Consider the following 16,255-nt stretch of genomic DNA (forward strand, 5'->3'; position numbering starts at 1 on the left):
GGTATGATGCAGCGTTTGCATTACAGCCAGCATGCCAGCGTAGTTCCCATATGGTTTCAAGGTGGGCTAAACCATATGGACCCCATGTCAGCAATGTCAGCGGCATCCACTTCAGTCCCAACTGCGATGCCCATGCAGGCTATAAGTAGCTTCTACCTGGCCCTTAGGTGGGCCCCAACTAGCCATGTTTATGTGGGACCAAGGCGGGTCCTAACTGCGTTTGCCCATGCAGGCTTTAACTGGGTTCTACCTGCGCCCTAGGTGTACCCTAACCAACCACAGTGCAGTGCCCATCGCTCCAATTGTTGTGATGTCAGGGCTCTCAATACTGCACATTGGTGGAGGAGGAGGAGGGGCCGCAGGGCGACCGCACACATCGCTGAACCAATGGTAGCCCACGGATGTTTCCTCTGTGGATTTACAATCTGCCCCTCTATGCCACATATCATCCGCACTACAGGGTCTTCACTGACCGAGCCACGGCCCCACTCACCCTCATGACGCTACGCCACTTAAACGTGCGGCAGCATGCGCTGGGTTGCCAGGTTTGCACAGCCTGCGCCAGAAACAAGCAACCACCTTCATGAAAAAAAAAAAAAACACCGAAATGGTCCGCAATGTTCCAGGGGTGTCCCCGCGCGTCCCAACACTCCACAGGGGGTCAGTGGACCATCAGGGGGTCCGCGGACCCCCTGATGGCGGATGAAACATAACAAATATTATTTCTTCAAATTTTTTCCTTTTTCAAAAAAAAATTTCCACAGTTTCACTCCGGCGATTTGGGTCCCCCAATATACACACGGCCACGCTGGGCCCCGTGCGCGGCTGGGGTTGAGGGGGGCGTAGCCCCCCGAAACTCTAGTATTTATATATTCTCAATTTCACACATACACACACAGAGCCAGAAAGAAAGAATAGGCCGGCTGGCTCAGGTGGTAAAGCCGCCTGTGAATCAGAAAAGTTCCCGGTTGGGTTCGATCCATGGCTCCCCCTGGGTTTAGTGTCGAAGTGTCCTGTGTGAGCAAGACACTGAACCCCTACTGCTCCCAATGAGGAGAATGGTACCTTCCATAGTTTCCTCCACTGTTGCTGTGTGAATGTGTGTGTGTGTATGAATGGTTGAATGTAATGCAAGTGCATTACATTGATTGCATTACATGATAAAGGTGCTATATACGGGCATGCACCATTCATAAATAGACAGACAGAGCGAAGCCTTTATTATTTGGAGTACTATCCTGGAGTTTTTTGTTTGGATATTCTTTGTAGGATGCATCTCCCAGTCTCAGTTACTATATGGGATAGACTGAGCGTGTTTCTTTTCACATCTTGTTGATTGTACATTTGGCCAGCCTTTTGTAAGGCCTCTTCTGGCTGCACTGTACAAATAGGTTATTTGCACAGTACGGTTGTAAAGGGAGAAAGGGGTTTTGTAAGCAACAGCACAATGAAAGAGAAATTGTTCTTTTGCTTCTGTGTAAAGGTGAAGATAGTGGAACGGGAGAAGAGTGGGGAAAACCCCGGCCAGGACCCATCTCAGAGAAACTGCCAGGTACGTGACGGGTTACACATTCCGGGTTTGTTTGTATGCTATGATTCTAATCTAGCAGGCTTTGATTAATGACAGATCTTTTTTTTGTGCAGTACATATTCATGCTTTTTCAAATTAAGTTGTTAATTTGCATTTTTATGGTATTTGCTAGGTCATTGGTTCTCAAAGTGGGGTCCGGGGACCCCCAGGGGTCCTTGAGGGAGTTCCAGGGGGTCCCCAGCTAAATGATGGCTGGTTAGGAACCAAATGGACCCTTATGGGTCTGTAACTCTGAGAGTGTACAAATGGAACCAAATGGACCCTAACGGGTCCATTTGGTTCCATTTGTACACTCTCAGAGTTAAATTAACATTGATTTTACAATATAAATTGGGGTCCCAGAGATATAAATGCCATTAAATGGGGGTCCGTAGCCTCTAATGCATGTCAAACTGGGGGGTCCTTGAAATTAAAATGGTTGAGAATCACTGTGCTACTGTAGGTGGTAAATGCAGAGTTGTTGCCTGTGTTTGTTTTAGACTTCCCCAGGCCTTGAATTATTGCCCCAGTCCGGCCCGGGATCCACCGCCAGCTATTTCACCCCAAGGAGTCCGCTATCATGGTAAGAAACTGAAAACTGTGGGCGCTGGGGGCGTGTCTCCTCCTCCGCGTCATCAGCGCCCATACCCTAGGTGGGGTTGGCGAAAAGGGCCTACTCTGTGTGGAGTTTGCATGTTCTCCCCGTGTCTCTCAGGGTAGTTGATACCCTCACAAAAACATGTAGTAATCCTGGTCACTAAACTCCTCCCCCATGACAGCCGGGGCGCCTGATGGAGGGGAAGGGAACTGGTTGGAATAACGTGTTCCTTCCACGCGCTACGTCCAACCAGGGAAACTCTCCCGTCAGGTGACAAGAAGGTCAGTTGGCTCTCAGGCATTGAAGGAGGCATGAGCTTGGCCCTGGCCTCCCTAGGCTGGTGAGGGGAGTGTAGTGCCCAGGATCACTTAGAAAATCGGCACCGGGTGAAAAATAAGGGTTACAAAATCGTGGGATAAAAAAATGAAAAAATGAAAACAACAACAACAACAACAACAACATGGTAACAGATGCACAGTGAGCAGCAAATACACTTCAAATAACAAAAGTAAAAGGCAAAACACTTTTTGCGTACCGCTCAGTGGTTCAAAGGAAGTCCACCATATGGTAAGCAGTGATTGTAATGGAATATGTAACTATAATGAAAAGGCTACTAACACAGTCTGCACAGTCTTTATTCCTGGGTTTTTTCCAAGCCTAATTTCTACTCTGCCACGTGACAGTGAAAATGAGTGAATTTTGAATCGACACCCTCGTCGTGTGTGAGGAGGAAGTATCATTTTGTCTGTTAGCTGGTGAGACAGAGACCCTGCAGAAAGAGAGTGCAGAGAGGGCCCTGGGAGAGAGGAGGACTATTTCTGTGTCGCCTGCAGCCAGTGACACAGCGCAAGTGTTTACTGCCGTGCCATTGCAGCCTCTCACAGTGGGAGCTGTTGAAGGATGACGGCTGACATTATTGTGCCTCCAGCCCCTCGCAGGAATGGTAGAGAGAGAGAAATGAGAGATTATTTAACCACCAGATCCACCAGACTGACTGGAACAATTCGGAGATTTAAAAAAACAAGTCGTTGCCCGGAGTTTCATGGGTATTGCATGCCCGCATTGTGTTTTGTCTCGATTACCTACACCCGATTTTAGATTACAATGTTTTAGGACCACATAATCCTGAAAAGTCAAGTGCTTCATTTTTTATCTACAGAAGAATAATACACGATTTTATCGACAGCTGGTTTAATAGGTGTGTGAATTGTTCAGATAACACATGCAAACCTGTAGGATGAATCAATGCACCGCTAGCTCCACAAGATGGCACTGGTAATACATGTCTTTAAAAGAAGCACTGCAGCCTTGCTTGTGACATGCAGAGAGAACTGTTTTCCCCAAGTCACTCTTTTGACTGGTTTACACTCTCTCTCCCAGCTTCGGAGTAACAACCCATGGAACTGAGCGGATGGATAAGTAATAACCTGAAATGGAAATAAACAGCTGGAGGTGAAGTTACCATGCATTTTTAGATGCAGCAACAAAAGGAATTAATTCACTTGCAGACTTTCTTGATAACCAGCCAGTCCTAAGGCCAAGTAGGTAGAGTCCCTTGAACGGCACTAACCTGGTAGATGGACTGTAATCTCTATATGCTGCAGTGCAGACACCCTTCTTCTCACCACCTCATCAAGATGACAATAAACAAGCTCGGGGGGGGGGGTTGGGTGTAATGGCGGTAGGCTACACAGGGAGCGCTACCTTTTGAAATATGATCCTCGCGTTATTTATTTACTCTTCCTACTTTTTCTGTTGAAGAGGCACACATGGTTGACACGGGTTTACAGATTTGCCAGTGTTGAACCTACACATACATAGACTACTCATTAGAGCAGTGGTTTTCAACCTTTTTCATGCCAAGGACCCCTAAATTGAAATACATTTGGCCGCGGACCCCAATCTGAAAATGTTTTGTGCCAGGAACCCCCAGAAGCAAAGATTTGAGTTAAAAATGTTCGCATTGAAAACATATATTTCAAAGATATGCACACATTTTCAAGTTTTTTCAAAAATAGCAGATCTACAAGCTCATAGCGCGGCACTCGGTGCCACGCTATGAGCTTGTATATCTGCTATTTGACAAAGCTAAGTGATTAAAATGATTGTGACTCTATGTTAACTCATTTCTCTGGGGACCCCCTGGTACCCCCCCAAGGACCACTGGTTGAGAACCACTGCATTAGAGGTTTATGTAATCTGAAACCAAGCACCCAACATATGAATAGGAATCTGTTGCTCTGGGATGTACACGACGTGGGCATTTTGACAGCACCTAGACACATCTTGGGGGGAGGAGGAGGATGATTAGGTTGCTGGCTTTACGTGGATGCATCGGTACAGACTTGTCTCCTGCTTTTCTGGAGTCTTAACAACTCTCGCTGATTAAATAGAAATTACTAACAAGTGAAATCAATTATGAGGGGGATGTACATTTATTGGAGTTTGACTTTCACGATCGATACGAGACTTTCATCGCAACAAGGCATGAAAAGATGTCAGGAATCGAGCAATAATGTATCTGTATCAGTCTCTCCACTCAGGGTTAGATGCCATCCTATTCAAAAATGACTCTCAAGGCTCCCCATGCAATTTACTCCCACAACTACACAAAAGACCCCGCCCCCCCCTGAGTGTCCGCAGGGACCTTGGTAACTGTAACAAATAACAGACTCTTACTAGCAGTTTATGCCTTTTCACAAACCTTTCCATTGTCCATACGCCCATGCGCCAAGAGCACCCTGACTGTGCTGTATCTGTTTAATAAAAGCTAACCACCATTTGATGTGGGAAAGGCGAGAAATAGTATCAACCAAAACTCATAACACTGATTTTATGAACTTCTCAGTATGGCCTCAGGGACTTAGCACCACCCGTGTCAGTTTATTTGAAGTATGTTTGCAATTATTGCATTTGTTAACTCGTACCACAATTTTTTTTACTCGACATGTTGCTTCAGGCCATTGACATTATTGATTTGAAATACAATTTGGTTGCAGCCTGTGCCCCATTTACGAACATTCTTTACACATTTACATAGTATAATATGTCTTGCCCCCATTTTCGCATTAATTTGTTTCATTGCATTAGGCATCAATATCACTGACAGTGTGACATTGAGTAATAAGTCATAGCATCGTGTCACCGTCGACACTCAATTAGAAGACGAGAAACGACCCATCTGTGACCTCCCCCTTCGGTGTAGCTCCGGGACTCCGTCGCATAGCATTGCCATCCACATTTGGTGGCTGGGCGAAACTGTCTATCTTTGCCCTGTTTCCCAACTTCGTTTTCAAAAATGTAAAGGTAGTCCAAAGTTCCTACAGACATCTTTAGTAAGGACGGGGTGGTAAAATGATCTTCTGCTGTGCAACGACTGTTTAAATCAGGAGTTCTGACAACCTTTAACACTGAAGCACGTTCCCGAACAGCAGATCAGGAACGCGCTTCTGGAATATGATTTTAGCACCCCGTCTTTACTGGATGTCAATGTTTTGTGACCGAGTCCCAGAGTGAAGGACGAGGTCACAGATGAGGATACTGTACACATAATGCATCACACTTAAACATTGCAAGTTACTCCATGGATGTCAGTTAGAGCCAGTTACTACAAACATTCTTTTGAGGTTCATTGAAGTTGAAGATTAAAATGTCATCGCTTATACAGCTTTTAATGCCTGAATGTTAAACTATAATGAAGGAGATTCAGGTAATAAGTTATCGGAAAGTAAGGTGTTCTGAAACCCAACACCCATGTGTGGTCTGTCACTGCCAACTCAAAACGCCTAGAGAAGAAAACTGAAAGCGTTATTCATTTAAGAATATAGCCCAGCTGGCAGGTTTGTTGAAAGCTCCCAAAGGAATCACAATGATGTTGTTTTGTTGGAAAGTGGGTGACTGTTGTGTGTTAAATTGATACTCCTCTGCAATCAGGTAATGATGTGAGGTAAGATCACATGCAAGTAGTCTACATGATCAGTTATAGTTTTGGACATTTTTAAGAATTTGTGAATACATTTTAAAATGTCACCAAAATGGGGATGACAGGGTTGTTGTTGTTATGGATAATTTGTACATACTTTTATATAATGATCAAGGTGTTACAATTGTGGCTTGGCAAAGCTTCCTCCCCCTCTGGATTTGGAACTATCTTATAGTCTTTCAAAGACAATTCTTATGGTGAAACTGCTGATTTCTGCCATCAAAGCAGTTGTATTGTTTGTATTGTTCTGGCAAAACAGTCCAGCTGTTTGCATTTTTCGAAACAGCGAGTGTACTAAGTGTTTATTGTGATATGGAACTTACTAATGTTTCAGTTTCCTCACCTACAATGCCTTCAAGGCATTGTAGGTGGAAGGAAACTGAAACAATAGTAAGTTGCTGATTCTACTAGTCAGGACATCAGGACATACCATTTAATTGAATTCAAATGTTTATGGTTACAAGGGAAGCATGACAGAGATGTCTGACAGCGTTGCACCAAATTCAAACCCTTGCAGGTGTACCCTGCTTCTACATCAGCAGCTGATTAGACATGCACCAGGAAATTATTTTGGATTTAAGGAAACACAGTACTTAAAAAAAAGACAGATGCGATTCAGTTTTGCTTTTTTAATGCCTCCACTTTGTTATTCTGAAGACCAAATCAGTTACGAGAACATTGATGCTTGGTTTAAGGCAGACTGCAAATGCTGGAACTTTCCCAGAGATATGGCAGTTTTAATTGGGGCACTATTGAACACATCTTAAAGCTTGCTATGAAACAATGCACAGTAAAACAATAACCACAGAAACAAATTGTAGCGCTAATTCAAGGAGAAGAGGCAGATAATGTGAAGCTTGTTTGATTATAACTTGTTGACTCGACTCAGTTCTAAAAACAGAGATGATATATATTTAATGAAATGTCTAGCATTATGTAATAATTATGGTAGAAGTTGTACAATTCTTGTAGTGTATATACAGTACAAAATACAAAATACTCCAGAAAATCAAGATAAAAAGCTTTGCTTTGTAACCCCCGAGGAAAACAAAATGCAGAGCAGAATTTTTATAAAAACACTGTAAGATAGTTTTCAAAACACAAAGCACAACAGTGCACAGGATGACACTGCATGAATACGATCCGTTCTTAAATCGCTTGATAAGCATTTCAAAATGCACAGCGTTTTCAAGAAAGAATCGCAATTCCCAACTTGACTCAGGCTGTTGAGACAAACACATATTTGGTGTGCTTAGGGCTGAGTAATGTATCAGTATTTATCGCTTATCGTCTATCATTGTAATCATGTCTTGGGATTATTTCGTAATATTTTGAATCATGATCCACAATTTTGTTGTCTAAATTAACACCACAAAGCAACTGCTACTTCAGATTTTTGAAATGCTTTGGAATGTCAGCTGATAATTGCATGTGTGGTTTTCGATACAGATATCGTAATATTTAACAGTATCGGAAGTTCTTCAGGTGATTTTGATATTCATTATTTTTCCCATATTACCCAGCCCTAGGTGTGATCATTGGATACTAAAAGGGCAATGGATTATTTTGGTAATATTGACTTGTGAGAGAATAGCACCAAAAATGACATGAACCTTATTTTCACCAGATCACACATTTCCAACTCAGATCCTCCCCAGCATACGGGCAATCCACCAGTTGCAAGGCATGACGATCTGACAGATGACCCGTCCCCCTTGATAGTAGTATGGATATGGGTTGAAACCTCCCAGGGGTTCGTGGTAGCGTCTGCAGTAGCGGTAACCACGGCGACAGTACTGGCAGCAATAGCCATTGTCATCTAGACGGTTGTCCAGCTCAATTCCAACGTCTCTCTGAAAAGAAGAGCGGGTCCCAATTAGAGCCGTTTATTCATAGTCTTTTGAATAACATTTAATTTAGTTTTAGTGATATTTTAGTAATCTGAAACGTTTTTGTCTAGTTTTAGTCGACTAAATATATGATTTTAGTCGACTGAATGTACAGTTGATTTCGGCGACAGAACTGTATTTTGATGGGCCGTCGTGGCGTCATAATGGCAGATTTTGCACTTGTTTGCGTGCTGAAAATAGCCGATCTACAAGCTCACAGCGCGCCGCAGAGCGACGTGTTGTGAGCTTGTAGATCTGCTATTTTCAGAGCGCAACACCCGAGCGCAACCAAACATAAAATGACTTGTCTTTCAGTTCTATTGGATCTCTTCTCCACTAGTCCCCCCCTAACATTTGAGTCTAGTTTTTATTTGTTGACAATATTGTCTTAGTTTTAGTCATCATAGCTTAGTTTTTATAATTTTTTTGTCAGTGAAAATAATCGACCAACATTTTCCGTCATAGTTTTCTTCGACGAAATTAACACTGCAGGACAGTGGATTTGACTCTGTGAATTGATGCTCCTGCTTTGGTTGTAGGCAAGGAGGATATACTGTATATGAAACATGTTAGAATTTATGTGTCACGCAAAGTTGTGCCGTACTTGATGGCCGTGTGACAAAGGTAACATGATGGCGGTGAAAGTGGGACACCTTGATTTAAGCTCCAGGAGCATAAAACATGATGATATACCCTTGACCTTTCCATTACGCCAGAGGTTGCGGTACTCCTGGCTGTCCGGCGTTCCGTTCTCTGACCCAGTGATCTTGGCTCCACCACCAGGGCCATCTTCAATCAAAGGGACTCTAACGCTGGTGGTTACCAGCATAATTACACTATTTCTTTCATCTCTGACCTCCTACTCCCCCGGTCGCGGCCCACACTCTGCACCAAAATGCTAGCCCCTCCTCCATTAGAGCGTTCAGATTAGCGCTGGCTACATCGTGGCGCCCTCCCTCTGACCTTGACTTTAAGTGGATGGCACATTCCTAAAGCAATTAGCAGAGTAATGATCGCCTAACAAGAATCCTTTCATTTGCTCTCACTGGCTGCCTCTGAATTTATAGAGGGGCCAAATGAAACCCAAACGCAAGGTAAATTGGGTAGAATTAATGGCCCTTGGCTTTTTCCATTGTGCTGGTTGGTTCATGCCCTCTCTAGACTCGTGGGGGCCGAGTGCCATGCCTTTTGATCAAGAGCAACTCCAAATAGGGTTCAGAGAAGTGCCACTTAACTCGCCCCACTAGTTGAGGCGGCGGCTGCCCTCGGTGCGTGTTTGACCACATTTCAATCTCCTGTAGCAAATGAATCCTCTGAGACGATTCAGCACTGTCTTGTTAAACAGCCTGGATGGAAGAGTCAAAGGCCTTCTTGGACCTCCACGTCCGGCGCGAGCTGGCATCATTCTCTATACCATGCTTACAATGAGTCGGCTACTTGCAACGGTCTCTCTAGTCTAGAACAAAACATAAGTCCTCTGTGGGGAATAGAGGATGTCAGGGCCATTGTTCCAGCCTATAGGCTTATGAGAGAACTGGACCCACGGGAACACAACACATGGCTTTGACCTCTAATCCTCCCTTCCACTGTCCACTTTCAACCTGGCGTCCCTATTTTTTGGGCATATTTAGGTTGTTAAAGGTAAAATTATACATATATATTCTTGTTTTATTTAAAAACTAGCTGCAATTTTGTTCACCATCAGAACCTAGTATTGACCGGATCATTGTGTGGGTGAAATAACCTCCCTCTCTTCTCCCTGTCCGTACCTCCCTCCACCTCCCAGTCTCCCTCTCTTCCTACCACCCCCCCCCCCCCCCTCCCCATTTTCGCTGAATATTCACCTATTATGACATGCCCAGAATAGACAGGTTTCTGCACAACTATTCACAGCATATCTGGAACACATCTTTCTAGTTGGACTTGTACTTGAGGTCACGTGATCACGCACTGCAGCTCGCTACTCCAGCTGAACCCGGTCATGCAACATCTGATTACAGTCTTATCAGATGTGAGCGTTTCAGTCAAAGCGGTTTGCCCCCTGAATGCGCACACACCCAGTAATGTTAGTAAACAAGAAATGTGTTCTATTGGGACGCTAAGGTTCACGTAGTAAAGTTGTTCAAATAAGGTTACTGGACCAGCTACTCCTTTTAGGTACAGTGAGTGCAGACTACAGATGGGTACATTTTCTTTTGTGGCTGGTATCTCACCATAACTTCTTAACCTGCATGTCTCACAAAAAAAAAGCAGCAGTAGGATTCAAATCACGAGTCCCATCCCAACTGTTCAGAGAGCGATGATAAATGGAGTTAAATTACATGCTGGTAACACAGGGGACAACACATAGAGAAGGAGAAAAAGATGATGTGTAAGGTGTGCTTGATTTATTGCTCTGACAAAGTCAGCTAGGCAATTAATGATTTATTATTTTAGTCGAGTTTAGGGTCATCAGCTCCCAGGCAACAATCTATTATGGAAAGAACACAAAGGCTGTCAATGGACCAATGATAATCTTATCTGCTTCTCACAGCCCAAAGTGTGACGCTTACGAGATCATGAGCGCTAGCCCCGGAAAAAATAAGAAAATATTTTATTCAAATGATGTTGCATTTATCAAAACAAATAGCCAATAGGTAGTATTGCTCCTCAGAGACAATTAATCAAAGCTATCCTTTTTTAAAACAGAGGGCACATATTAATCACTCTAGCTTTGAGTTTCCTACCTCTGGTGGGATGCTGTGGTGATAAGAATGGTGCACCTTGGGAAATCTCAGGCAGTCAGTCACAAACATGCAGCATTAATGAAGAGTAAAAGTCATTACCCCCTTGCTGCATCTGATTTCATTACACAGACATGCACTCGCACACACACACACACACACACACACACACACACACACACACACACACACACACACACACACACACACACACACACACACACACACACACACATACACACACACACACACACACACCTTCATGCATATTAAGAGGCATACGATATGAATGAGTCTGTCAAGTAGAAAACTTTGTCAGTCATTCAATAAGATGTAGCGAATCAAAGCATGACTCCTTTAATTTCCACACTTGTTGGTGCTATTTCACACACACTGATTGCCACTCTTCATGGGCTTGAAGCACATGCCGGGATATGTTATTAAATCTCATAGCCGAGCTCATCACGTCCTCTCTGATATCAAATTAAAACGCCAGAGACAAGATGTCTCATATTCCGCTGTGCGCTCCCCAGGGGTTTTACTCTCACTAGACACACACACACACACACACACACACACACACACACACGCACACGCACACGCACACACACACACACACACACACAGTGTATGAAAGGCTTTGCTACCAATGTTTAAACGATTTCCTGAACTGATCATTCCACAGTCTGATGATGAAGATAGTAATGTATGCACATAGAGAAATAACTGCTGGTTCACTTAACCACGTAAAAGCTGCAATCCATAACTTTTTGTGTGTGAATTAAACATTATTTTGACCAATCTGTATGGTGAAGTATCTTAATACGATACTTAATACGACTGTTGTTGGGTAGGACCGCTCCTGGTTGACAAGTGGCATTGCATGAAGCTCAAAAAGCGTAATAAATCCTCTGCTCAAACAGGCTTTACTCAGCAGTAGAACATTTTGGGGACCCATGTTCGAATACCTGGTAGGACATAAAACTTACGGATTGCAGCTTTAATCACTTAAAGCCCTATATACTTTGTTTTACATCAGAATGCTCACAACACGCCACAACCCTTGTCATGACACACCTATTTGTAACACATTTTTGCTAGTCTGGGATGGCTCAGGGTACAGTAGATGACAGGGTTAAGCAATTAAAAATGGGATTGCTTTTCAAGATAGGGCATTGAGGGCTCTCCCTCAATGCCCTCTAGAACCTGACTAACTACTAACTACCAAAGTGAGTGACACCGATAGCCACAATACTAGAGGGAGTGACATCAACGATCTGGTACCCACCTATAGAACAAACATGGGTAAATTAGATTCTCTTTCTACTGCACTGCCACCAAAGTGTGGAATGCCCTAACACCATCCCTTAAAAAATGTGGATCTCTGGCTTCCTTCAAAACAGGCCTGAAAATCCATTTCTCAGGAGGCCAACGGGGAGGTAAACTCACTTCTCCCATTGAAAGGTGATGGCATTCACGGCCTACAGTTTTTTCCTTATTATTCTTTTCCCTTTTTCTACTCTGACTGTGCATTTAGTGTTTTATATTTGTTGAGTGTTATTTTATATTATGTTGATACTATGTTGATGAATTGAATACCACAAAAGGACCACAATGGAACTTTTTTTGTTATCCTTTTAGCTCAAATGTCTGACTGTACCTCGTGCTGTTTACAATTCTTTCTAATAAAGTATTCAATCAATCAATCAAACTACGCCTAGTGAGCTTGTAGGTCTGCTATTATCGGTGAATACTTGCAGAACGTTTCCCTATTTTCCCCAAATGTTCGCCTGTTATGACATGCCCAGAATAGGCTACGCTAGGATTCATGTGGTTTAGTGACAAGCTAGTTGGCTCTCTCTGAGCAGAGATGCTACCACAAGGACCACATACACACACTTAGTGCCCCCTTCAGTGTTTTCTAGCTTTTTTCATGGGGCGGCAGTGGCTCAGTGGCCGGTAGAGCAGCCGGATGGCAACCGCAAGGTTCCCAGTTTAATCCCAGGCTCCCTCAGAGTTAGCGCCGAAGTGTCCTTGAGCAAGACGCTGAACCCCTAATTGCTCCCGATGAGCAGGTTGGTGCCTCGCATGGTTTCCTCCGCCATCGGTATATGAATGTGTGTGTGAATGGGTGAATGTAATGCACAATCTATGTAAAGCACTTTGGATAAAAGCGCTATATACATGCACCATTTACCATTTACCTTCGTTTAATGTTTTCCAGTACCAACCTGTAGTGTTAAACATTGATTTCAAAAGCACCATAGACCGTTTTTGAGAAATCAAATTAATTTTGAGGGTGAAATTCGAAATCTTCTCTTGAAATCTTCTCTTGATTTGGTTTGACAGGTGAAGGTCACCGTGCCCGCTTTCCACTTTACATTGCCTTTGTAGCCCACCTGGTTGCCATAGCGACACGATGTACTGATTTCAAACTACAACCTTTTGGTGAGAAAGTTGGTCCAAGATCAGGAAGTGAAATCGTCTGGGCATGTCAAGACTCATTTTAGGTGATACATATAAATGTGTGAAATCTCTCCAAAATGCACTGTGGTGCGACACATTGTGAGCTTGTAGATCGGCTATTTTTGCCACGCAACGCCATTGTACGACGAAGTATAAAACACAACTTATGCACTCCAAAACCAGTGGTGTAAAGTAACTAAGTACATTTACTCAAGTACTGTACTGAAGTACAGTTTTGAGGTACAGTTTGTGAGCTTGTAGATCTCCTATTTTCAAACATTTTAGTACTTTTACTTTTGTACTTTTCCGCAAGTACATTTTTAATTCCGATCTTTTCCTTTACTTCTACTTTGCAGTATTGATACTTTTACTTAAGTAAAACATTTGAGTACTTTTTCCACCACTGTCCAAAACCGTGCGTGCGTGTGTGTGTGTGCTGAAGCATGGTCCAATCATATTGGAAGCCCATCCTCGCTATTTGGGTCAAGGACGGTGGTGCCATTCCTCCAGCACACTGTCGGGTGATAGTTATTCAGTTGGAGATATCCAGGGCTCTGGCTCTGCTACACACCAGGCTACAAATGTGGCAGCCGTGGCTAAAAGGTCACCCCCATATATCTGCCAACCTCTGTCACAAGGACGCTAATGATTATTCTGCCTAAAAAAAAAAAAAATACAAGAGAGAGAGAGAGAGAGAGAGGAGTGCAGTATGGGAAGAGGCAGCTCAGTGATGGGATTCAGACCTATGAAAGGTGGATGAAAGACCATGGCACATCAAAGGGGATGTTTGTGTGAGAGAGAGATAGAGAGAGAGAGAGAGAGAGGTATAGGGTAAAGAAAGAGAGGTAAATAGATTAAGATAAAGAGAAATGGTACACAGTAAAAAGTCAAAAAATGGACTCAAAATGCAGCCACTGCAAGGGTCCAGGTGTGTCCATCTTTTTGCGTTTGTGCACTCACACATTTCTATGCGTGTGTGTGTGCGTGCGTGCGTGCACCTGTTTGCAACGAGTTGCTGCTGCTGCTGCCTCCGGAATAAAAATGTCTGGGATAATACATGTGGCATCCTACTGGCATGGGGCTGGGGGGGGGATCCGCCTACCAATTCCAGTCCGCTGCCTTTTCCCTCTCTGCTTGGTCACAAAGGCCTTTGTTATCGCCAGGCCCACAAACACTGGGCTGGATGTGGTCTTTCATTGCCGCTGCGGCGGGTATGCATTACTCAGTTGATAAAGGTGGACCATTTCAAAAGCCGAACAGTTTTTCATCCCCCTTGGTATGTTTTAATTGCATGGCGGTGCAAAGCAGCCAAGCCACAGAAGATGAGGGAGAAGAAGACGCGTATCGTGGGCGCGGTTGTTGAGTGCGGCGGGGAGGTGTTCCTGGGACTGGCCTGATAAATGCTAATAATATTATAGGGCGTCTCATTGCACTGCGTGTCTCTCGCTGTTTCTTTACTGCTCTGCGGAGAAGACAGAGCTCAGCTCATTATCCTCGAATTTAGCTTTAGTGGCCACTGAGACAGCCCCAGACATTGTCTGTGTTGAATGAGGCATTATGTTTGTGTGCGTGTGTGTGTGTGTGTGTGTGTGTGTGTGTGTGCGTGTGTGTGTGCGTGTGCGCGTGCATGCGGCGTGCTTGCACGACTGTGTGACTGACTGCATAATGTTCAGTGTATGCAGTGTCTGCATGTGATCTTCTCTTCGAGTCAAGGATAATTAAATATACAGTATCGAGTTGGTTTACGCGCAGCGCTCCAAAATATGCCGTTTGGCCGCACCGTTCTTTTTTATACGCTTTCATAATTAATGCTAAATTAATAACTGTGGCGGTATCTATTCAGTAATGAGTGACCTTGGGAGTCGGCCTTTGTGCAGTGATTGCCGCTGCTTCAGAAATAAAGTAAGAAGAAGAGATTCTTAACGGAAGCCATGCAGGGAGAAGTTTGCTGCCTTTGAACGCTGGATATTCCTCTCAATTAACCGAGAGACATTAAGGGAGTCTTCAATGAACTGGCCTTACTTACAGAGATATATAGAGCAATTGCTATGCCCTCTGGTGCACCAAGTCTGTTTTAACATCAATTAGTGAGCGATTTATATGCAGAGAGAGTCTGAAGTACAGCCTGAGCACATGGAAGGAGGGACTGTGTCTCCTAGTGTCTGTGTGGTTCTACTCTACAACACTCCAGGGTGAAGCAGTTAATCGAGCCAATCGATTAAATACATTTTTAAGAAAAGCAAAAATAGCCGGTCTACAACCTCATGACACATGGTGAGGCGACACACTGTAAGCTTGCAGATAAGCTATTTTCGCTATTTTTCCACGACACCGTTGTACAACAACGTATAGGGCTTAAATGTAGGGTTAGTGATTCACTTGTTTAATCTGTATCCTGACTGAGTTCTCTATCCTGACTGGATAAAATTGGTATCCCGACCTGAAAATGCATTTTCTCTTTAATAAAGAGCTGGAGAGACATGGCAACTCCTGTTACTGAACAAACACTCCATAGCAATGAGTACCATCAGAATATAGAGATATTTAACACTTATTTTACCCAAAGAAACTCCTAGCTTAACCTAGCTTAAAGGAGAATTTTGGACTAAGCTTTTCTTACCTTTTCTATGATGTTATGATATGATATCTTAGGATGAATGGTACAGTAGAAAATGTCTCCATCCCTGGTCTGACACAGCTTAAAACGTGCGCGGATAGGCCTTGCGTTAGATCACATATTTTAATACCTTTTTTTTTTCACTAGACAAGATTGAAATCTCGATATTTCAATCTCGTCTAGCGAGACTTAATTTTTTTTTTCTTCTTTTTTTTGACAGTGTTCTGTCACTATGAACGTCAGATCTAAAAAAAAAGAAAGAAAAAAAGCTATTAAAATATGTGATCTAACGCAAGGCCTATCCGCGCACGTTTTAAGCTGTGGTGAACCCAGGATAGAGTTATGAAAATCTTCTACTGTACCATTCATCCTAAGATATCATAACATCATAGAAAAGGTAAGAAAAACTT

At 43.4% G+C, this 16,255-nt stretch overlaps 1 protein-coding gene across 2 annotated transcripts in view; it reads right to left on the reverse strand.

Annotated features, from left to right (window-relative positions):
* Positions 1–6,569: 6,569 nt before the first annotated feature.
* The window catches only part of tnmd (tenomodulin), a gene marked incomplete at its 5' end in the record, with an annotated part of 63,022 nt that continues 53,336 nt past the window's right edge, over positions 6,570–16,255 (reverse strand). For both annotated transcript variants that reach the window (XM_084085673.1, XM_084085672.1), the window contains one exon: positions 6,570–8,003. In XM_084085673.1, the coding sequence (XP_083941799.1) occupies positions 7,794–8,003 (210 nt within the window). In that variant the 3' untranslated portion in view covers positions 6,570–7,793. The remainder of the gene's footprint in view (positions 8,004–16,255) is intronic.

This window comes from Gymnoscopelus microlampas, assembly GCF_963454915.1.
Source record: "Gymnoscopelus microlampas genome assembly, chromosome: 18".
In the NCBI taxonomy this organism is placed as follows: Eukaryota; Metazoa; Chordata; class Actinopteri; order Myctophiformes; family Myctophidae; genus Gymnoscopelus; species Gymnoscopelus microlampas.